We start from the raw sequence: 25085 nt of genomic DNA, 5'->3' as shown, positions 1-25085 counted from the left end.
AAAAAAAAAACTCTTGCAGTAGGCCCCCCACACTGCAAGGATAAATGCTTATTCTAGTTGATGGAGGTATACCCCACTTTTAAGTACACAATGGGACCAGAGCATGTATGTAAAACGAAAATGTACTTAAAGTGAAGCAATACTTTTTTTTCACTTTTGGGGGGTCAGGGGCTGTAGAGGGGGGTCAGAGGCTGTAGTGGGGGGGGGGGGGGGTCAGGGAGTGAAGTTTATAGTATTGTACAGTAATCCACTTACATTTAGGCAGAAACTCTGGACTGGCAACTCTGGGCTGGCTGGCGGGCAACTCTGAGCTGGCTGGCTGGAACTTTGCCTCTTCACTGGTGACAACTCTGGGCGGCAGCTCCACCTTTTCCAGGCCATACTGCGTCTGCGTGGCGCGGTATGTCTGTACTTGCAAGGTACTTTATGTACACTCACGTGTATGTCCGTACTCGCAAGTGTACTTAAAGTGAGTGTACTTAAAGCGGGGTATGCCTGTACTTACTGCACTCCCTTTTTCTGGTATACTCCGCTTCTCCCAGATGCTCTGAGTTTTGGGTGGGCTCCCAGGGTAGTCGTGTACAATGCAGAGCTATTATTCCTGTATTGTATGTGCAAAAGTAAGCATGTGATAGCAGACCAGAGTGCCCTAATGAGGCTGTGGCTGACCAGCCATACAGATGGAGGGTGCATGCTGGAGAGAGGAGAAAGGAAAGTATTCTAATTTTTCCACATCCCCGAAATTTAGGAATAGTACCCCACTGCAAGGGTGTTTTTTCTTTTTCTTGTGCCCAGGGTTTGCCTTTAAAACAAGTATTCTAAATGAACCCCCATTCCAAATAAAAACTACCATCTTTATTTGTTTTTACTTAGAAACAAAACTTTATTGAGTTTTGTACAAAATTACACAAAGTTACTGTAAAGAACATTTGTATACATAAATATACAACCCAATAAGGAAAATAAAGAAAAAGAAAATCCTGGTGACAATCATTTCCTTATAAGGTATCGGCAATACGTTACATACAGAGATTGAGAAAAACAAAAGATAAAACAGAAAAAGGGGGTAAACTATTCTTTTGATCAGAGTAAAAATTACACCGTATATTGTGCGTTTGCCTGGGAACCATGTTTCAGATAATTTGGTTATGATAAAAAAAAAAAAACAACATCCTTCTAACCTTTGACAGCGGCCCTAGAATAAACCCTTAGTGTCGGCAACAAAGAGATAAGTTTATCAAACACAAGTCGATGGTTATTGTAACCACCTATACCATATTTTGTTGTATTTGCCTGGGCATCCCCTATTGATATATATAATCTTTTTATATGGTAAGGTGTTGTCTGTTTCAGCGAGCCGGGCAGCAAGTGTTGGAGCGATGGCTTGAATCCAGCTCCTGGCTATGACCTTTCTGGCTGCAAAGTGTTTCGTGAAGAAATTGAAGCATGTGCTTATCAATGTCAGTGTCAGGAAATAAGCTGAAAAGTCATTGCTGGGGGTCCATTGCCACCGGTGAGCCCATCCGGTTGTGAAGGAACTGGACAAGCTGTGACCAGAACCCACGAGTGAGAGGAGATTGCCAGAGGAGGTGCCCAAAGGTACCAGCAGAGGTCAAACACTTGGGGCACATGGAACTATAAGGACAGAATTTGGCCAGCCAATCCGGAGTTAAATATGCTCTGTGTGTGATATAGACTTGCGTATGACAAATCAGACAATTTAGGAGAAACCAGTTTCAGGTTTTCAGCACTTCACTCCATTCCTCATCATCTAATTCTTCAATCTACCCATTTATTCTCCATCTACCCATTTATTCTTAACAGAGTAAGCAAGTTTAGTCGCAGCTGGAGTAATAATCATGCCATAGAAAATAGAGATAAGTTGCCATGGTTCATCACTGCTTTAATGCCCAATATTAAAAAAAATATAATATCAATATATGAATTTGAAGACCCTAGATGGTGAAATTTTCTAAAAACAGTCTTTGTCACTGTATGATCGATTGATCTTTGCATGCGGAAGAGGAAGCTGTGTGCACCTCCTGTGTTTCTGTGACATAACGCCTTGGCAAAGGATCCTGCGGTTTCTACATTGTTGCACTATATATGATTAGAATGTGCAGAATCTTTTGTTTTCAGTCAAACAGCCCCTGTCTTATAGGTTTGCAGTGAGATAACCGGATTGGCAAGGTGCAACATTTTGAAGACCTGCTAAACCGAAATCGGAGCCTGCATATACAATGCACAAAAAAGGCCGCCTTTATGTAACTAAACCCAGAAACAAGTTTTTTTAATATTTTTTACTTGCTTTAAAAATAAAGCATTATGTAAAAAGGTCTCTTTCACATGTATATAGAAAAACATTACAAAAACACTACTAATGATCCTCCAAATATATCTAATTCCAGTATTTGTCAGTGACTCTTGATCCCCATTAGCTGATATGAGTGGGAGTAATGGGCCCTGTAAAGCAGGACCTGTCATCTGGGCTTCACTAATGATGCAGGTTATAAATCTATAGATATATAGTATGGGAAGCCTTCATGTATACCCAGCTGCTTGTCAGATGTGTCTGCAGAGGTCCAGTCTCATGGGCCTGTTAATCATTACCTGGGAGAACACTTCCAGGCTTGTTATAACAATGTGGATGAGCCAGATTTAACATAAGGTAACAGGAATATACCTTTCTACTGGCTCAGCACACTCTGTGGATGATTGCCCTTTAATCTAACAGATAGGATTTTAGATCATAGTGCTTCAGACTTTTAAACTGTTCATGCCTAAGGAATAGCTGCCACCTCTGTGACTGAAATAATTAAAGTGAACCTGCCAGGGGGGCTGTTAGTCATTATAGCCAAGGCTGCCATTCAAAGTGTAAAGCTGCCATTTGCCAGCTTCTCGAAGTTGTGCTAGCATAAAACAGATGCCCCTTATTTGAAGGGATTGACTCTCGTTCGAAACCACATCTCTCTATCCTCCTTTCCCCTCTTGTCCCCTTTTTCCCCTCTTGTCCCTTTTTTCCCCTCTTGTCCCTCCCCCCCCCCCTTCCCTCTTTTTTGTTCTAATGTTATAGACCTATATAAAAATGTATTTTTGCAGTATTAAAGCGGTTGTATACCCTCAGAAAAAAAAAAACCTTAAAAAAAAAAAAAACCCTGTAAGGCAAAGGCATAATGAGATCATATTAGCTCATTATGAAATACATCCCCTTATTGCCGTATTGCAGGCCGGTTCACGCTGAGGGAGCTGACATTTTGCCCTCAGCGTATCTTCCGAGTTCGCGCCTCCAGCACTGTGAGTGGCCGGAGCCAGGATGACGTCACTTCCCAGCAAAGGTCCGGCAGCATCTACCAGGCCTTCAGCCAGGCATTTACAGCGTATGCGCCGCTGACGTCAGCGGCTGCATACAAAGTGAATATCTCCTACACCGTATAGGTTTAACAGATATTAATTTTACCTACAGGTAAGCCTTAATATTATAGGCTTACCTTAGGTAAAAATGAAAAAAGTGGTTATACAACCACTTTAATTATTTCAAAAGCTTTCCATTAAGAAACACCCACTTTATTATTTACCAAAAGATTCATTCCAGATATGTATATTTTTAAATAGTTACATTAATTCAGCGTGGACCAATGTAACTATGCATATACCATACCTGGCTGATCTCTTTGGAAGCTGCAAATCCCTGTAGAAGGCACCGCTACTACAATGATCTTCACTTCCACAGCTTCTGGGTCCCATGCTGAGTGGCTGCCCTTGTGCATTGTGAACACAGGAGCTCACCTGCTAGCCATGGTCACTATTCAGAGAAAGCTTTGAATTCTCTCAATTAATGCAAAGAGTTCTCTGATTGGATGAGATGGAGAGTTGATGCGGTTGACAATGCAATCTCTGCCTCATCAGAGAATGCTTTGCATTCATTGAGAAAATTCAAAGTGTTCTCTGAAGAGTGCCCATGAGTATGCAACCTCCCATATCTTAGTAAGCAGGCAGCTGCTCATCACAAGACTCAGAAGCTAGTGGAGATCCGTGTAGTTGTAGTGCTTACTACAGGGATTTCCACCTTTCACAGAGTTGGTATGGTATGATATAATACAGTACATAGTTATTAGTCCAGCTTGGCCCAGTCTATGTATATATACATTGCCTTGAAAAAGTATTCTTAGCCCTTGAAATTTTCCATACTTTGTCATGTTACAACCAAAAACATAAATGAATTTTATGTAATAGACCAACATAAAGTGGCATATTATTGTGAAGTGGAAGGAAAATTATAAACGGTTTTCAAAATTGTTTACAAATAAATATCTGAAAAGTGTGGCGTGCATTTGTATTCAGAACCCCCCCCCCCCCCCCCCCCCCCCCACGAGTCAATTTTTTGTAGAACCACCTTTCGCTGCAATTACAGCTGCAGGTCTTTTTGGGTATGTCTCTACCAGCGAGTGAAATTTTTGCCCATTCTTCTTTAAAAAAAATATCTCAAGCTCTGTCAGATTGGATGGAGAGCGTCTGTGAACAGCAGTTTTCAAATATTGACACAGATTATCAATTGGATTTAGGTCTGGACTTTGACTCGGCCATTCTAATACATGAATATGCTTTGATCCAAACCATTCCATTGTAGCTCTGGCTGTATGTTTAGAGTCGTTGTCCCGTTGAACCTCTGCCCCAGTCTCAAGTCTTTTGCAGACTCTAATGCCGCGTACACACGGTCGGACTTTTCGTCTACAAAAGTCCGACAGCCTGTCCGACAGACTTCCGGCGGACTTCCGGCGGACTTTCGGCGGACTTGCAGCAGACTTTCTAACGAACGGACTTGCCTACACACGACCACACAAAAGTCCGACGGATTCGTACGTGATGACGTACACCGGACTAAAATAAGGAAGTTCATAGCCAGTAGCCAATAGCTGCCCTAGCATGGGTTTTTGTCCGTCGGACTAGCACACAGACGAGCGGATTTCGGGGTCCGTCGTAGTTACGACGTAAAGATTTGAAGCATGTTTCAAATCTAAAGTCCGTCGGATTTGAGGCTGAAAAAGTCTGCTGAAAGTCCGGAGAAGCCCACACACGATCGGATTACCAGCCAGCTTTAGTCCGTCGGCGTCCGTTGGACTTTTGTAGATGAAAAGTCCGACCGTGTGTACGCGGCATAACATGTTCTTTTCTAGGATTGCCCTGTATTTGGCTCCGTCCATGTTCCTATCAACTCTGACCAGCTTCCCTGTCCCTGCTGAAGAAAAGTATCCCCACAACATTATGTTGCCACCACTATGTTTCACGGTGGGGATGGTGTGTTCAGGGTGATGTGCAGTGTTAGTTTTCCGCCACACATAGTGTTCAATTTTGGTCTTCTCTTACCAGAGCACCTTCTTCCGCGTTTTCTGTGTCCCCCACGTGGCTTCTCACAAACTGAAAATGGGATTTCTTTTGGCTTTCTTTCAACAATGGTTTTCTTCTTGCCACTTTTCCATAAAGGCCAGATTTGTGGAGTACACTACTAATTGTTGTCCTGTGTACAGATTCTCCCACCTGAGCTGTGGATCTCTGCAGCTCCTCCAGAGTTACCATGGGCCTCTTGGTTGCTTCTCTGATTAATGCTCTCCTTGCCCGGCCGTCATTTTAGGTGGATGCCCATGTCTTGGTAGGTTTGCAGTTGTGCCATACTCTTTCCATTTTCGCATGATGGATTGAACAGTGCTCCGTGAGATGTTCAAAGCTTGGGATATTTTTTTTTTTATAACCTAACCCTGCTTTAAACTTCTCTAGAACTTTATCCCTGACCTGTCTGTTTTGTTCCTTGACCTTAATGATGCTGTTTTTTCATTAGGGTTCTCTAAAAAAACCTCTGTGGGCTTCACAGAACAGTTGTATTTATACTGAGATTAAATTACACATGGGTGGACTCTATTTACTAATTAGGTGACTTCTGATGCCAATTGGTTCCACTAGATTTTTAGTTAGGGTTATCAGAGTATAGGGGGCTGAATACAAATGCAGGCCACACTTAAAAATGTTGTAAAAAATGTTGGAAACCGTTTATCATTTTCCTTCCACTTCACAATTGTGTGCCACATTGTATTGTTCTATCACATAAAATCCCAATAAAATACATTGTTTTTGGTTGTAACATGAAGAAAAAAAAGTGGAAAATTTCAAGGGGTATGAATACTTGTTCAAGGCACTGTATAGCCAAAACTTTTTTTTGTTTTGAGTGGAAAAGGGTTAAAACCCCTACCAATTTACTTTTTCACTTCCTGTCCCAGGAACACAACATAAAGATAGTGGATAGTCACTGGAAAAAGTGTCCCCATTGGAGGATTTAGGGCGGCACAGTGGCGTATTGGTTAGTGCTTAGCACCTAGCAGCAAAAAGGGTCGCTGGTTTGAATCCCAACCACGACACTACCTGTCTAGTGTTTGCATGTTCTCCTTGTGCCTGCGTGGGTTTCCTAAATTGCACAAAAACCTAACAAGAGTTCTAACCACTCCACCCAAAACGAAACTAAACTTTTTACCATTAGATAACTGAATCTGGGACACAGGAGTGCAGAACACAGTGCAGTCCTGTGATTCCCAAGAGAAGTATAGCCAAAAAATGCTAAATATGTCTGCAAATGTTTTCCCACAGTTTTGTTGTACAGAAACGAGCGTTTCCAATCTCCTGTAATTCTTTTTGTTTACATTTAAACAGGACTGTTCCCGCTGTGGTGTTTTGGCAATGGGTTAATCAGTCGTTTAACGCACTTGTAAATTATACCAATCGGAATGCAGCATCTCCCATCACACTTGGGTAAGTTTTGAGTTTAGTGTACCTTTTTTCTTTTTTTTGGTCACTTTTATCTCACATGCTCAGTGCCTTTTAGAAGGTTGAAGTTCCGCATACAGCGAGGACTGCTGTGAATCTACGCAAAGTAGTATAAGGCAAGAGATAGCATACCAGCAGTAGCTTCTAATTATTGTAGTTCACCTTTTCCCAAGGCTGGATGTACCACCAAGGGTCAATTATAGTACAAAATATATCTATATCAATGAATTGCATGTTTTTATTAAATCTAAAAATAATATATACAGTATACAGTACACACAGGAAAATTTACCTGTACATGCAAAGTCGTGCATGACATCACAGTGCAGACATCATAATATCTGAGCTTACAAAAATAAATCAAATGTAAATCTCAGAGGTACAAATAAATTGTAGCACAGTATGGATTCATAGGATCTATAACATGTTGATTTGTTAAACCGTATTAAAATCATAACTCAAACAAATTAAAACAAACCCTGGGAAGCTAACAAAAATCAAAACTACTGTATATGAATATCTGTTATTTATGTGCTATATGCATATACTGTATAAGGCTAAGAAAAACTGATTAAAACAAAGTTATGTTATTGGTAAAGTGAAGATGCTGCGTCATCCTAGAGTGTATGCTATGGCAAAATAAAAAATATACACGATACATCTCTGTTATGTATGCACACCACCCACGTTTTAGCCCTTTAGGCTAGGTTCAGTCTGTTTTCTGATTTGCAGAAATCCACTACAGTCCATTTAACATGATTTCCTGTAGGTCATGTTCACATCTGCGGGTTTTCAAGCGTGTGTGTTTTTTTGGAAAGAGTCAGGGACAGGTTGCGTTTTTGGTTCCATAGATTTCAATAGAAATGTCTAAAAAAAAAAAAAAATACAAGCACTGCGTTTTTGATGCTTATTCACTGCATTTTTGCTGGTTTCTCCTGCATGACAAAAGAACAAAAAAATGCAAACTCATTCAAAACGCACATGAAAACCCGCAAAACACACTGTTAAAACGCATCGACCGCAACCTGCATAGGTGTGAACCTAGCCTTAAAGACCCTGCAAATACAGAAAAATACATGATAATGTGCCAGAAATGCATTCAGCTCTTTAAAGTGATCTTAAAGGGTTGTCAAAGTAATTAATTAAGGCAGCTCCGGCGTCCCTTCCGATTTCTTCTCCCTCCGACGATGTCTTCATCCTCTGGTTCTTCTCCCTCCTCCACTGATGTCTTCTTTCCCTCCCCAGTTTTTCTCCTCTCTGCGATGTCTTCTGCCACTGCTGGGTCGCCTCTGCCGGATTGCCTCTCTCCGCTGTCTTCTCCCTCTGTTCTTCCGATGTTGTTTCAACGCTCTCTCCCGCTGTAGTGCTGGGTCCGCTGTGTGCCATTACTTATATAGGCATGGGGCGTGGCCACCCGGTGACATCCGGAGCCCCACCCCCTTATGACGTCACCACCCCATCATGCATCCGGTGGTGACGTCATAAGGGGTGTGGGCTCCAGATGACGTCACTGGGTAGCCACGCCCTATGTCTATATAAGTAATTGCACACGGCGGACCCAGCATTACAGTGGGCGAGAGATGTCGAGACAACATCGGAGGTACAAGACAGCGGAGAGAGGTGACCCAGAAGAGGCAGAAGACATCAGCGGAGGAGGGAGAAGAAATTGTAAGAGACACCAGAGCTGCCTTAATAAATTACTTTAAAAACCTGTGTAGTGTTTTCATTATTGACACTTTTTTTTTGGGTAAATGGGTAGGGGGGCCCGCTTGTTAAGCTCTGGGGGCCCGCTTGTTAAGCACAAGGTGCTTTGGTGCCCCCTTTCCTGACCTGCCGGGCTGCATGCTTGGATGAGGGTCTGGTATGGATCTTGGGGGGGACCCCACACCATTTTTTTGAGCCAATCAGAAGGCCACTAGTGCTATCAAATCAAAGGAGGAGAAGTGAGTGACGTGTTATGTATTTTCTTTGCTCTCAGCGACTGAACAGAGGGGTACTGGTGTGAAGGAAGGGTGAGTATGTGCCGCTTGGGATGGGGCTATTAAATGTGACCTGCACAGGCAAAACACGGGTCTGACTGTAAAAACACTTTAGGAAAAGTAAATGGTATAAAGGAAGATTCAGTAAATTATTTCTGTTCCATTTGTGATTCTGATTATGTATTGATTTTAATGGTAATATTTGATTTGTTACAACAGGTAAATATAATGCATTTTCTGATTGTTAGAGAAGGAGGAAGCATGCCTAATATCACCCTACTTGTCGTTGCTGGCTTCATGTGAATGGAATTACTATTCCATAAAAAAGGGTTGCGTTCACATTCAGGTTGCCTACATTAAAACAAGCATTCCATCCCTTTTCTGTGTCTGGGAATTTATTGGTGTATTGGTCTTTATTTGTAGGCAGATCGGAGTGGCCTATTTGACAGCTACCAGCACTGCTCTGGCTACAGCAGTGGGGCTTAACCTGTATACCAAGGTATGGACAACGCTGATTCTGTGTGTGTGTATGTGTGTTTCAGCAACAAAGGAAAATTTTATTTCTTTTCATGTGGTTATATAAATGAAACATTCAGTGGAAATTGGCATTAAAAGAGAAGTATGGGTTTTCCTTTTTTTCTTTCCATATTCATACTTTCCTAGGTGGATGCTGCATCTGTCCCCAGGCGTCTCTGCACTGAGAACCGAGCAATCGAACATCGCCGATCGCTTGGTTCTCACAGCTCCCCAAGCAGAGAGCTGCTGACTGTCAATCAGAAGCTCTCTTCTCTGCTCCTCCACGCTCATTGGAGCTGTGGAGGGGCGGGGGGGGCGGCTGTCTCAGCTTCTCAGCGGCTCACTGAGAGGCTGAGACGGGTGTCAGTCCAGGCACCTGGCCGATCCAGACTTCCAGAGTTGGGATGACACAGTGCCTGGACTGATTTGTGTGACGTCAGCAGAGAGCGGACTTCAGAACGATTTCTGCCGGTAATGGGTCACAGGAGTACAAAACGAATTGCACTCCTGTGAGAAGCCCAGCCAAAAGAGCCAAGGCTGGACTTCTCCTTTAATTCATTCTTGTTCAGTCCACTGGCTTAATTAAAGAAATCTAAGAGGGTATGACTAGCTTAAAACAAGCTCCTTATATTCAGGTCAGTATACAACACTGTTTAATTCCTCCTTTCCTGTTAAACAGCATGGATAGTGGGCCCTGCACTGCTGGCTATTGTATTTAGACAGCTGAACTTCCCGCGGCTGTCATAGAAGCAGAACAGTGGCTGTATCTAATAAGATGCAGTCACTGTTTGGCCAAAGATTTTCTATGTGCCCAACAGGGCCACTCACTGCTTAAATTGCAACTGATTTAGCTAAAATTCAAGCGACATATGGTTCGCTTTTACTCACACTTAGGAGGACAAAGAGAAGAGTCTTATGCCTAGTACACACCTGCCAAATGTTGGCAGACCTTAGTCGGTTCAGTAAAAACCAGACGACATTCAGCCCGTGTGTATGTTCGACCGGCTTCTGTTGGACCAACGTGCTGGAAAACCAGCAGCCAACCGATTCCCGATCAGCGCTCTCAGACAAAAACATGTAAATGTTTTAAAATGGCCTAGTCAAAGCCCAGACCTCAATCCAATAGAAAATCTGTGGTCAGACTTAAAGATTGCTGTTCACAAGTGCAAACCATCCAACTTGAAGGAGCTGGAGTAGTTTTGCAAGGAGGAATGGGCAAAAATTCCAGTGGTAAGATGTGGCAAGCTCATAGAGACTTATCCAAAGCAACTTGGAGCTGTGATAGCCACAAAAGGTGGCTCTACAAAGTATTGAGTTTGGGGGGATGAATAGTTATGCACACTGACTTTTTCTGCTTTTTTGTCCTATTTGTTGTTTGCTTCACAATAAAAAAAATAAAAATTAACCACTTGCCGACCGCCGCACGACGATGTACGTCGACAGAGCGGCACAGGCAGGCAAAAGGGCTTACAGGTACGTCCTTGCCTGCCCGCGGGTGGGGGGTCCGATCGGACCCCCCCCCCGGTGCCAGCGGCGGTCGGATCGAGGTCAGGGTCGATCAAAGGTGAGGGGGAGGCCACTCATTCGTGGCTCCCCCCTCGCGATCGCTCCTGGCCAATGACAAGCTTCCTCGGCTTCTGTGAATGTAAACAGAAGCGGAGGAAGTGATGTCATCTCTCCTCGAGCCGGTCTTTTCGTCCCGGCGCAGAGGAGAGAAGACATCCAAGTAAGTGCACCAACACTACACTAACAGTAGAACACGCAGGCACACTTGTCACCCCCTGATCACCCCCCTGTACCCCCTGTCTGACACCAATTGCAGGTTTTTTTTTTTTTCTGATTTATTGCATTGGTGTCAGTTTGTGTCAGTTACAAGTGTTAGGGCAGTTAGGATAGCCCCCTTTGGGTCTAGGGTACCCCCCTTTAGGTCCAGGGTACCCCCCTAACCCCCCTAATAAAGTTTTAACCCCGTGATCACCCCCCGTCGACAGTGTCACTAAGCGATCGTTTTTCTGATCGCTGTATTAGTGACACAGGTGACGCTAGTTAGGGAGGTAAGTATATAGGTTTGCTGTCAGTGTTTTATAGCGACAGGGACCCCCATATACTACCTACTAATGGTTTTAACCCCTTGATTGCCCCCTAGTTAACCCTTTCACCAGTGATCACCATATAATTGTTACGGGTGACGCTGGTTAGTTGGTTTGTTTTTTGTAGTTTATTACAGTTTTAGGGCACCCGCCGTTTATTACCTTATAAAGGTTTAACCCCCTAATTGCCCGGCGGTGATAGAAGTTAAGTTTTTAGGATCAGATAAGGTCTGCGTCGCCCCAGGCAGCGTCAGGTTAGCGCCAGTACCGCTAAAACCCATGCACGCAGCATACACCTCCCTTAGTGCTATAGTATCTGAACGGATCGATATCTGATCAGATCTATACTCCCCAGCAGTTTAGGGTCCCCCCAAAAAAACGCAGTGTTAGCGGTATCAGCCCAGATACCTGCTAGCACCTGCGGTTTGCCCCTCGGCCCAGCCCAGCCCAGCCCAGCCCACCCAAATGCAGTATCGATCGATAACTGTCACAAAACACTAAGCACACATAACTGCAGCGTTCGCAGAGTCAGGCCTGATCCCTGCGATCGCTAACAGTTTTTTGGTAGCGATTTGAATCAGTCGCTGACAGTCAGGAGCTTTTTTGCCTGTGAGTCTCACTAGTGTACCCCTAAATTTAGAGCCCAAAATGGCAAATCGAAGGTACACTAGTGAAGAGGCCTACACGTTTCTGAGCATGACAGATAGTGAAGAGGAAGTCACTCATCTGTCAAGTTCAGGCTCAGAATACGAACCTGTAGAGGACAGCGGCTCCATGACAGATAGCTCTGACGACGGAGTTGTGGTCCCTGCTAGGGTCAGGCGTACCAGACCCTGAACTTCTTCTTCTGTCCTTGAAGTGCAAGAACCGCAGGTCCCTCGTATGGAGCAGAGAAGTACTAGCGCCGCTATTCCTTCTGGTGAACTGGCAAGCACCAGCGGCCTAGTACACCCTGGTCGTACATCCAGCACTGCAGTATCACGTGGTGACGTGGCGAGTCCCATAAGTGCAGTTCAAGCTGGTGAGGTGGCAAGCACTAGTAGTGTCCCGCTGCCACCAAGAAGACGAACACAGGCCCGTCGTGCCCATAGTGCCCTTCCTGCTGCATTCGCCAATCCGAATTGGGTACCCACCACTTCTGCAGCACCCGTACTTCCCCCTTCAACTGGCCAACCCGGAATTCAGGTGGAAACAGTTGACTTTATGCCACTGGATTTTTATTCACTGTTTTTCACCGAAGATTTCTATAGATCTATTGTGGACCAAAGCAATTTATACGCTGGTCAACACATCGCCGCTAATCCCCAGTCCTCCCTTGCCAGAGATTGGAGACCAATTACGGTCTTCGAATTTAAGATCTTTCTGGGCCTTTCCCTCAACATGGGCATAACCAAAAAGAGTGAGTTGTGGTCATATTGGTCCACTGACCCAATTCACCATATGCCCGTGTTCTCTGCTTCCATGACCAGGGCACGATACGAGCAGATTTTGCGGTTCATGCACTTCAACGACAATGAACTCTGTCGTCCTCGTGGAGACCCTGCATACGATCGGCTCTACAAAATTCGGCCCCTCGTAAACCACTTCAACCAACGTTTTGCAGACTTGTTTACTCCCCATCAAGTTGTCTGCGTTGATGAGTCCCTGATTAAGTTTTCTGGCCGCTTGTCCTTCAAACAGTACCTTCCCAGCAAGCGTGCCAGGTACGGGGTCAAGATGTATAAGCTCTGTGACAGGGCCACAGGCTATACATGTAGTTTTATGGTTTACGAGGGCAAAGATAGTCACGTAGAGCCGACAAACTGCCCTGACTACATAGGAAGCGCTGGCAAGATAGTGTGGGACTTGGTGTCACCCTTATTCGGAAAGGGGTACCACTTGTATCGTGGACAATTATTATACGAGCGTGCCACTTTTTAGTCACCTTTTTGATCATCAAATTGGAGCATGTGGCACCGTGTGACCTAATCGCCGGGGCTTTCCCCAGCGGCTTGTAGAGTCCCGTCTTAGGCTGGGGGAGAGAGCCTGCTTGAAGTATAATAATTTGCTCGCTATGAAGTGGAGGGATAAGAAGAATGTTTTCGTTCTCACCTCCCTTCATGCAGACACGACGACCCAAATTACTACGGCGACTGGTGTTGTGGAGAAACCCCTCTGTGTCCACGAATACAACCTTAATATGGGAGGGGTGGACCTCAAGGAAAAAAACGAGGAAGAGAGGCGCCTCTAAGTGCAGTATGTAAACTGAATTTAATAAAAACACTGTAGAAAAACACTCACATTTAGTGGATTAAAATAAAGCATATCATGTAGTTGATTTCCTGGAGGAGGGGAGTCCGTCAGATCAGTCACTGCATCGCTGTCTCCTGCTGTGCGTACGGCTGTGCTTGAGCCACCGCTGAAGCCGGCCGCGGTGATGAGATACTCCAAAGCGAGGCCTGGAACGCTGGTGGAAAGCAGGCGCGGGGCTGTGACGTCACTGGGATGCGACGCGTTTCACGAGCGTACGGGCTACAATGTCACGGTAGCCGCGCTCCTTCATCAAGCTGCCAGTAAATCATGAGGATGGTTTAAAAAGAACATAGGGGCGGGAATAAGTGGACAAGGAGGAGGAAGGGGGATGGGGGAGGGGAGGGGGGGGGAAGGACGGAATGGGAAACGAAAAGAGATGGAGAAAGGGAGGGGGGGGACGAAGTAACAGGAGGGGAAGGGTGGCCATGTGTATATATTACAAATTGCAAATTGCGAACAAACTCTTAGCAGGTGATAAGGTGCATATCAAAACTTAGTCTCAATAAATAATAAGAAAAAAAGGGAAAGAAAGGGAAGAATTTCATAATGATAATGGTAAATATATGTTAGTAAAAAAGAAAAGAAAATTAATAATGGTAATATAGGTAAATGGATGATTAAATAATAAATAAATGAATAATGAGAAGTGGATAATAAATAAATGGATAAAAAAATGGATAAAAAAATATATAAAAAATAATAATAATAAATAATAAATAATAAATGATAAATAATAAGTAATAATTAATCGTATAAATATAAGTGTATACATACATAGGAATTATGCCTGATTAAGGGGGCAAAATAAGAGAGGTATACGTGAGGACACGTCAAAATGGTAATTAAATAGAATGATTAGATTGGAGAGTAGTTGGATGGTATAAAGGTTGAGCCTTACTAGAGTGATCAAAACTATTACTTACATTACATATATGTGCACAAATATGCCTCTGGTCATGAGCATACGCACACATGGAAGAATGGAAAAACCTCTGCTACATGGCCCCTGTGCATGTATATGACTCATAAGGTTAAAATAAGTAAAAATAAAAATACAGGTAAAAATAAGAATAATAGAAATAATGAATAATAAATAACAATAACAGTCGAGGAAAATTAGATATAATATATGTTTTTTAAAAATAAAACATATAGGGCCATAAGCTTTTTATACCTTTGAAGGTCAATATGTATCATTAGAACAGCTCATTCATTTAGTTATAAAAAAGGGGGGGGGGGGGATGATGGTAAACAGATATGAAAGGGTATATTGAAATAAATATTTTACAGGATAGTTGCAATCTCAATACTTTCATTGATTCCACCTGGCGAGAGTGCGTCTAGAGTATAAATCCAAAAGGTCTCACGTGCACAGAGCCTCTTAAATCTTTCGGCCGCTGGGACGGACCTTGGGATCTGTTCGATAACCCACACCTTTAGACCCTCCGTAGAACCTTGATGGACTGAGGCAAAATGTCTTGGAACACTATGGGGATCTGTTCCGCCCTCTATAAGCCTTCTGTGTTCCCCAAATCTTCGTCTTAATGCTCTAATTGTCCGGCCCACGTACATTAGGCCACATGGACACCTTAGGCCATAGATGACGAAGTCGGACGAACAATTAAAGAATTCTTTTAGCACATAGGTCTTGCCTTTGGTGGTGAAGGATTTTTGTCCATGCTGGACGAAATTGCAGGTTTTGCATAAGGCCTTACGGCATTGGTACATGCCTACCAGGGGAATCAGTGTGGGTACAGGTGGTATTGTTGAGGTGGATTTGAACTTACTGGGTGCAATCTTATTTTTTAGATTGGGGGCCCTGCGATAGATGACTTTAGGACGAGATGGAAGTATTGTTTTTAAGTGGGGATCTTGGTGTAATATACTCCAATGTTTTTCCAAAATCTTCTCCATCCCTTTGTATTTATTATGAAAAGTGGTTATAAACTTACTAGAACCATCATAAGTATGTGGATTGGTTTTTGATTTTGATGGTTTACCATGCAGGTAATATTTGAAAGCGTCTTCCACCAGGGGTTCGGGATATTTTTTGTCGTAGAACTTTCTTTTAAGGGTTTCACTTAGTTCGACATAGTCCGAATCCTTAGTGCAGTTTTGCCGAAGACGGCAGAACTGTCCTTTTGGGATATTTGTAATCCATTTGGGAAGATGACAGCTTTCAAAATGTAGGTACGAATTACCTGCTGTAGGCTTAGTGTAGTTTCTTGAAGTGATGGTGGAACCATCATGTCCTAGTTCTAGATCAAGAAAAGCAATGGTAACTGGATCAGTGGCTGACGTGAACGACAGCCCATAGGGGTTGGTATTGCAGTGTTGGACAAAGGGGGTTATTAAGTCAGTATCACCGTCCCAGATGATGATAAGGTCATCGATATACCTTCCGAAGAATATGATATTGGCCGCAAAAGGGTTATTTTTATAAATGAAATTATTTTCCCATAGGCCCATTGCAAGATTAGCATAAGATGGTGCAAAATTTGCCCCCATTGCTGTGCCTTGTATCTGCTGGTAAAATTCTTCATTAAAGGAGAAGTAATTGTGCGTCAAGCAGAACCTTGCTGCCTTCACAACAAACTCTGCTTGGCGCATATTTATCAACGGATCTGTGGATAGGAAATGTTCCAATGCCATTAGTCCGAAGTCATGTGGGATGGAGGTATACAAAGAACATACGTCCAGTGAGAGCCAGGTGTAGGTAGGCTCCCACTTGTATGGAGATAGCATTTCCATGAGATGAGTGCCATCCCGAATATATGATTGTAATTGAGCAACTATAGGTTGTAACAGTTGATCAATATATAAACTCAAACCCGTGGTGACACTGTCCATGGCTGCCACGATGGGTCTGCCTGGGGGATCCTCTAAGCTTTTATGTATCTTAGGCAGATGGTAGAAGTAAGGTACTTGGTAAAAAGTCTTTTGCAAGAAAGACTTCTCGATTTTTGTAATGATACCTTCTTGAAGGGCAGTGGAGATCAACAGGTCAGCTTCCATAGCATATTCGGTTGTAGGATCCTTGGAAAGTTTAACGTATGTCCTATTATCCGAGAGTAGCCTATGTGATTCTTTAAGATAATCAGTTTTATTTTGTAAAACAATGCCTCCTCCTTTGTCAGCAGATTTTATTACCAAATCATCTCTATGAATGATTCGGTCAAGTGCTCTAATTTCTGAAGGTGATAGGTTATTGAGTTTGGAGGCCGAAGAGGATTCACATAGTTTCTTTAAATCTGAAAAGACAACTCTATAGAATGCTTCTATGTATGGGCCCTTGGATTGTGTGGGAAAAAATATTGATTTGGGTTTTAGTGTAGTATGAACAATTGGGGGGGATGTTGCAAGATGCTGGGTTAGCCTGTGAAGCAATATGTCATCGCTATCAGATGCATTAAAATCAACAATATCTAGAGAGGATTCAAAACTAAGTTCCTGTGGCACTGTAGTGGAACTAGTCTGGGAATCGGGATTATGTAGGGTGTTGATAGATTTCTCTGATTGGATATGGAAGTGCCTTTTGAGGGTAAGGTTACGTACATAACCATTGAGGTCTTTAAAAAGAACAAAAGGATTCGGTCTATTAGTTGGTGCGAAATTGAGTCCACGGCCAAGTAAAGATAGATCTGCATGAGATAGTATATGTGAAGATAGATTAAATATTTTTATAGTTTGGGGTATTTTAACGTGTTTGTCCGATCTCCTGTTTCGTCCCCCTCTGCATCCTCTTCTGTGAGCTTTCTTTTTCGGGAGGACCGAATCCTTTTGTTCTTTTTAAAGACCTCAATGGTTATGTACGTAACCTTACCCTCAAAAGGCACTTCCATATCCAATCAGAGAAATCTATCAACACCCTACATAATCCCGATTCCCAGACTAGTTCCACTACAGTGCCACAGGAACTTAGTTTTGAATCCTCTCTAGATATTGTTGATTTTAATGCATCTGATAGCGATGACATATTGCTTCACAGGCTAACCCAGCATCTTGCAACATCCCCCCCAATTGTTCATACTACACTAAAACCCAAATCAATATTTTTTCCCACACAATCCAAGGGCCCATACATAGAAGCATTCTATAGAGTTGTCTTTTCAGATTTAAAGAAACTATGTGAATCCTCTTCGGCCTCCAAACTCAATAACCTATCACCTTCAGAAATTAGAGCACTTGACCGAATCATTCATAGAGATGATTTGGTAATAAAATCTGCTGACAAAGGAGGAGGCATTGTTTTACAAAATAAAACTGATTATCTTAAAGAATCACATAGGCTACTCTCGGATAATAGGACATACGTTAAACTTTCCAAGGATCCTACAACCGAATATGCTATGGAAGCTGACCTGTTGATCTCCACTGCCCTTCAAGAAGGTATCATTACAAAAATCGAGAAGTCTTTCTTGCAAAAGACTTTTTACCAAGTACCTTACTTCTACCATCTGCCTAAGATACATAAAAGCTTAGAGGATCCCCCAGGCAGACCCATCGTGGCAGCCATGGACAGTGTCACCACGGGTTTGAGTTTATATATTGATCAACTGTTACAACCTATAGTTGCTCAATTACAATCATATATTCGGGATGGCACTCATCTCATGGAAATGCTATCTCCATACAAGTGGGAGCCTACCTACACCTGGCTCTCACTGGACGTATGTTCTTTGTATACCTCCATCCCACATGACTTCGGACTAATGGCATTGGAACATTTCCTATCCACAGATCCGTTGATAAATATGCGCCAAGCAGAGTTTGTTGTGAAGGCAGCAAGGTTCTGCTTGACGCACAATTACTTCTCCTTTAATGAAGAATTTTACCAGCAGATACAAGGCACAGCAATGGGGGCAAATTTTGCACCATCTTATGCTAATCTTGCAATGGGCCTATGGGAAAATAATTTCATTTATAAAAATAACCCTTTTGCGGCCAATATCATATTCTTCGGAAGGTATATCGATGACCTTATCATCATCTGGGACGGTGATACTGACTTAATAACCCCCTTTGTCCAACACTGCAATACCAACCCCTATGGGCTGTCGTTCACGTCAGCCACTGATCCAGTTACCATTGCTTTTCTTGATCTAGAACTAGGACATGATGGTTCCACCATCACTTCAAGAAACTACACTAAGCCTACAGCAGGTAATTCGTACCTACATTTTGAAAGCTGTCATCTTCCCAAATGGATTACAAATATCCCAAAAGGACAGTTCTGCCGTCTTCGGCAAAACTGCACTAAGGATTCGGACTATGTCGAACTAAGTGAAACCCTTAAAAGAAAGTTCTACGACAAAAAATATCCCGAACCCCTGGTGGAAGACGCTTTCAAATATTACCTGCATGGTAAACCATCAAAATCAAAAACCAATCCACATACTTATGATGGTTCTAGTAAGTTTATAACCACTTTTCATAATAAATACAAAGGGATGGAGAAGATTTTGGAAAAACATTGGAGTATATTACACCAAGATCCCCACTTAAAAACAATACTTCCATCTCGTCCTAAAGTCATCTATCGCAGGGCCCCCAATCTAAAAAATAAGATTGCACCCAGTAAGTTCAAATCCACCTCAACAATACCACCTGTACCCACACTGATTCCCCTGGTAGGCATGTACCAATGCCGTAAGGCCTTATGCAAAACCTGCAATTTCGTCCAGCATGGACAAAAATCCTTCACCACCAAAGGCAAGACCTATGTGCTAAAAGAATTCTTTAATTGTTCGTCCGACTTCGTCATCTATGGCCTAAGGTGTCCATGTGGCCTAATGTACGTGGGCCGGACAATTAGAGCATTAAGACGAAGATTTGGGGAACACAGAAGGCTTATAGAGGGCGGAACAGATCCCCATAGTGTTCCAAGACATTTTGCCTCAGTCCATCAAGGTTCTACGGAGGGTCTAAAGGTGTGGGTTATCGAACAGATCCCAAGGTCCGTCCCAGCGGCCGAAAGATTTAAGAGGCTCTGTGCACGTGAGACCTTTTGGATTTATACTCTAGACGCACTCTCGCCAGGTGGAATCAATGAAAGTATTGAGATTGCAACTATCCTGTAAAATATTTATTTCAATATACCCTTTCATATCTGTTTACCATCATCCCCCCCCCCCCCTTTTTTATAACTAAATGAATGAGCTGTTCTAATGATACATATTGACCTTCAAAGGTATAAAAAGCTTATGGCCCTATATGTTTTATTTTTAAAAAACATATATTATATCTAATTTTCCTCGACTGTTATTGTTATTTATTATTCATTATTTCTATTATTCTTATTTTTACCTGTATTTTTATTTTTACTTATTTTAACCTTATGAGTCATATACATGCACAGGGGCCATGTAGCAGAGGTTTTTCCATTCTTCCATGTGTGCGTATGCTCATGACCAGAGGCATATTTGTGCACATATATGTAATGTAAGTAATAGTTTTGATCACTCTAGTAAGGCTCAACCTTTATACCATCCAACTACTCTCCAATCTAATCATTCTATTTAATTACCATTTTGACGTGTCCTCACGTATACCTCTCTTATTTTGCCCCCTTAATCAGGCATAATTCCTATGTATGTATACACTTATATTTATACGATTAATTATTACTTATTATTTATCATTTATTATTTATTATTTATTATTATTATTTTTTATATATTTTTTTATCCATTTTTTTATCCATTTATTTATTATCCACTTCTCATTATTCATTTATTTATTATTTAATCATCCATTTACCTATATTACCATTATTAATTTTCTTTTCTTTTTTACTAACATATATTTACCATTATCATTATGAAATTCTTCCCTTTCTTTCCCTTTTTTTCTTATTATTTATTGAGACTAAGTTTTGATATGCACCTTATCACCTGCTAAGAGTTTGTTCGCAATTTGCAATTTGTAATATATACACATGGCCACCCTTCCCCTCCTGTTACTTCGTCCCCCCCCTCCCTTTCTCCATCTCTTTTCGTTTCCCATTCCGTCCTTCCCCCCCCCTCCCCTCCCCCATCCCCCTTCCTCCTCCTTGTCCACTTATTCCCGCCCCTATGTTCTTTTTAAACCATCCTCATGATTTACTGGCAGCTTGATGAAGGAGCGCGGCTACCGTGACATTGTAGCCCGTACGCTCGTGAAACGCGTCGCATCCCAGTGACGTCACAGCCCCGCGCCTGCTTTCCACCAGCGTTCCAGGCCTCGCTTTGGAGTATCTCATCACCGCGGCCGGCTTCAGCGGTGGCTCAAGCACAGCCGTACGCACAGCAGGAGACAGCGATGCAGTGACTGATCTGACGGACTCCCCTCCTCCAGGAAATCAACTACATGATATGCTTTATTTTAATCCACTAAATGTGAGTGTTTTTCTACAGTGTTTTTATTAAATTCAGTTTACATACTGCACTTAGAGGCGCCTCTCTTCCTCGTTTTTTTCTGCAGATCTTTGGGGCTTGGTTTCAGCTCTTTTTGGAAGGCAGCCATCTGTGTGGACTTTTAACTCTTTATTGAACTGGCTTTGCTCAGATAGACTTTTTATGGACTTCAATAGTCATAGTTACCCTTTGTTATTAACTAGATGGTAATATAGAGATATCCAGTTTTTTGCGCCTTTACTTGCTTACAGTGGACCTCAAGGACCAGTTGTTGGCGCCGTATCTAAATTGCCCGTAAGGCCAGACGCTGGTACAAAAAAGTGTCTGTTTATTTATTTCAATTGGCTTTGCTGAACGCTCATGTGCTATACAGATCTTCAGGACGGACTGGATCCTTCCTTAAATTCCAGGAAGAGATCGTCAGAGCCCTTCTGTTTCCAGACGGTGCTCCACCTCACCTTCCCAATCCAAATGCAGTAGGCCGGCTCCATGAGAGGCATTTCCCTTATGTCCTCCAGAGTACCCCTACCCAACGAGCCCCCCAAAGAAAATGTCGTGTCTGCAGAAAGCGCGGATTTAGGCGTGACACCCGGTATTATTGTCCCTCCTGTCCTGGCAATCCTGGTCTTTGCATTGGTGAATGTTTTGAACGCTACCATACACTAGTTGAGTTTTAGCGTAGGGTACAGCACTGCACAGACTAGGACACACTTTCACAGGGTCTCCCAAGATGCCATCGCATTTTGAGAGACCCAAACCTGGAACCGTTACAGTTTTAAAAGTTACAGTTATAAAAAAAAAAAGTAAAAAAAAAAAAAAAAATACACAAAATATAAAATAAAAAAAACAAAAATAGTTGTCGTTTTATTGTTTTCTCTCTCTCTCTCTCTATTTTCTCTCTATTGTTCTGCTCTTTTTTACTGTATTGTATTCTGCAATGTTTTATCATGTTTGCTTTTCAGGTATGTAATTTTTTTATAGTTTACTGTGTTTTAAACATTTTTTTGTTTTCAGGTACGCCATTCAGCTGCAGCGCGGATTTATTTATCTTGACAGCAACAGCGTTTGCTCCCACGATACATAAAGCCGTGACTCCAGCGCTGTCGGAGGTGATTTCACCACCACAGTTACATACTTCAGCATATATGCCGAAGCGTGGGGGCAGCAGTGGGTGGAGGAGCAATTTGCTCCTGCCTTTTGCGGGAGGATGCCCCCATGCTTCGGCATATATAAATGGTGCATGTATGCCCATCATTAGAAGTGGGTGGATGAAGGGAGTTATTCTAATGGTGGGCATACCCACCGATCAATATCTTTTTTTCGTTCAGCCCACAGGCTGCATGAAAAAAAAGTTTACAATATATGCCCAACAAGGACCAGCGACGTACTGGCATGTTGCTGGACTTTGAGTGGTTATACCAGAATGATGCCTGCAGGTTTAGGTATCATCTTGGTATCATTCTTTTCAGCCAGCGGTCGGCTTTCATGTAAAAGCAATCCTACCGGCTAATTAGTCTCTAGACTGCTTTTACAAGCAGTGGGAGGAAATGCCCCACCACCCCACCCCCCACCGTCTTCCATGTTTTTCTCTGGCTCTCCTGTCCCAACAGGGAACCTGAGAATGCAGCCGGTGATTCGGCCAGCTGACCATAGAGCTGATCAGAGACCAGAATGGCTCCAAACATCTCTATGGCCTAAGAATCCGGAAGCTACGAGCATTTCATGACTTAGATTTCGCCGGATGTAAACAGCGCCATTGGGAAATTGGGAAAGCATTTTATCACACCGATCTTGGTGTGGTCAGATGCTTTGAGGGCAGAGGAGAGATCTAGGGTCTAATAGACCCCAATTTTTTCAAAAAAGAGTACCTGTCACTACCTATTGCTATCATAGGGGATATTTACATTCCCTGAGATAACAATAAAAATGATTAAAAAAAAATAAAAATGAAAGGAACAGTTTAAAAATAAGATAAAAAATCAAAAAATTAATAAAAAAAAAAAAAAAAAAAAAAAAAAAAACACCCCTGTCCCCCCCTGCTCTCGCGCAAAGGCGAATGCAAGCGTCGGTCTGGCGTCAAATGTAAACAGCAATTGTACCATGCATGTGAGGTATCACCGCGAAGGTCAGATCGAGGGCAGTAATTTTAGCAGTAGACCTCCTCTGTAAATCTAAAGTGGTAACCTGTAAAGGCTTTTAAAGGCTTTTAAAAATGTATGCAGTTTGTCGCCGATGCACGTTTGTGCGCAATTTTAAAGCATGTCATGTTTGGTATCCATGTACTCGGCCTAAGATCATCTTTTTTATTTCATCAAACATTTGGGCAATATAGTGTGTTTTAGTGCATTAAAATTTTAAATAGTGTGTTTTTTCCCCAAAAAATGCGTTTGAAAAATCGCTGCGCAAATACTGTGTGAAAAAAAAAATGAAACACCCACCATTTTAATCTGTAGGGCATTTGCTTTAAAAAAATATATAATGTTTGGGGGTTCAAAGTAATTTTCTTGCAAAAAAAAAATAATTTTTTCATGTAAACAAAAAGTGTCAGAAAGGGCTTTGTCTTCAAGTGGTTAGAAGAGTGGGTGATGTGTGACATAAGCTTCTAAATGTTGTGCATAAAATGCCAGGACAGTTCAAAACCCCCCCAAATGACCCCATTTTGGAAAGTAGACACCCCAAGCTATTTGCTGAGAGGCATGTCGAGTCCATGGAATATTTTATATTGTGACACAAGTTGCGGGAAAAAGACAATTTTTTTTTTTTTTTTTTTTGCACAAAGTTTTTACTAAATGATATATTGCTCAAACATGCCATGGGAATATGTGAAATTACACCCCAAAATACATTCTGTTGCCTCTCCTGAGTACGGGGATACCACATGTGTGAGACTTTTTGGGAGCCTAGTCGTGTACGTGACCCCGAAAACCAAGCACTGCCTTCAGGCTTTCTAAGGGCGTAAATTTTTGATTTCACTCTTCACTGCCTATCACAGTTTCGGAGGCCATGTAATGCCCAGATGGCACAACCCCCCCCCCCAAATGACCCCATTTTGGAAAATAGACACCCAAAGCTATTTGCTGAGAGGTATAGTGAGTATTTTGCAGACCTCACTTTTTGTCACAAACTTTTGAAAATTGAAAAAAGAAAAAAAAAATACGTTTTTCTTGTCTTTCTTCATTTTCAAAAACAAATGAGAGCTGCAAAATACGCACCATGCCTCTCAGCAAATAGCTTGGTGTGTCTACTTTCCAAAATGGGGTCATTTTGGGGCGGTTTTGTGCTATCTTGGCATTTTATGGCCTTCAAAACTGTGATGGGTAGTAAGGAGTGAAATCAAAAATTAACGCTCTTAGAAATCCTGAAGGCGGTGATTGGATTTCGGGGCCCCGTATGAAGCTAGGCTCCCAAAAAGTGCCATTCATGTGGTATCCCCGTACTCAGGAGAAGCAGCAGAATGTATTTTGGGGTGCAATTCCACATATGCCCATGGCATGTTTGAGCAATATATCATTTAGTGACAACTTTGTGCAAAAAAAAAAAAAAAAAATTGTCACTTTCCCGCAACTTGTGTCAAAATATAAAATATTCCATGGACTCATCATGCCTCTCAGCAAATAGCTTGGGGTGTCTTCTTTCCAAAATGGGGTAATTTGGGGGGGTTTTGTGTCATCTGGGCATTTTATGACCTTCAAAAATGTGATAGGTAGTGAGGAGTGAAATCACAACTTTACGCCCTTAGAAATCCTGAAGGAGGTGCTGGGTTTTCGGGGCCCGTACGCGGCTAGGCTCCCAAAAAGTCCCACACATGTGGTATCCCCGTACTCGGGAGAATCAGCAGAATGTATTTTGGGGTGCAATTCCACATAAGCCCATGGCCTGTGTGAGCAATATATCATTTAGTGACAACTTTGTGCAAAAAAAAAAAAAATTGTCACTTTCCCGCAACTTGTGTCAAAAAATAAAATATTCCATGGACTCAACATGCCTCTCAGCAAATAGCTTGG

At 42.4% G+C, this 25085-nt stretch overlaps 1 protein-coding gene across 2 annotated transcripts in view; it reads left to right on the top strand.

The window, feature by feature from the left end:
• SFXN2 (sideroflexin 2) overlaps positions 1 to 25085 on the top strand; it is a 121271-nt gene that overhangs the window by 62646 nt on the left and 33540 nt on the right. For both annotated transcript variants that reach the window (XM_073596143.1, XM_073596142.1), the window contains 2 exons: positions 6697 to 6795; positions 9213 to 9288. In XM_073596143.1, coding sequence (XP_073452244.1) covers positions 6697 to 6795; positions 9213 to 9288 — 175 coding nt within the window. The remainder of the gene's footprint in view (positions 1 to 6696; positions 6796 to 9212; positions 9289 to 25085) is intronic.

Source organism: Aquarana catesbeiana, linkage group LG08, assembly GCF_042186555.1.
Source record: "Aquarana catesbeiana isolate 2022-GZ linkage group LG08, ASM4218655v1, whole genome shotgun sequence".
NCBI lineage: Eukaryota > Metazoa > Chordata > Amphibia > Anura > Ranidae > Aquarana > Aquarana catesbeiana.
This window is presented reverse-complemented; position numbering and strand designations above follow the sequence as displayed.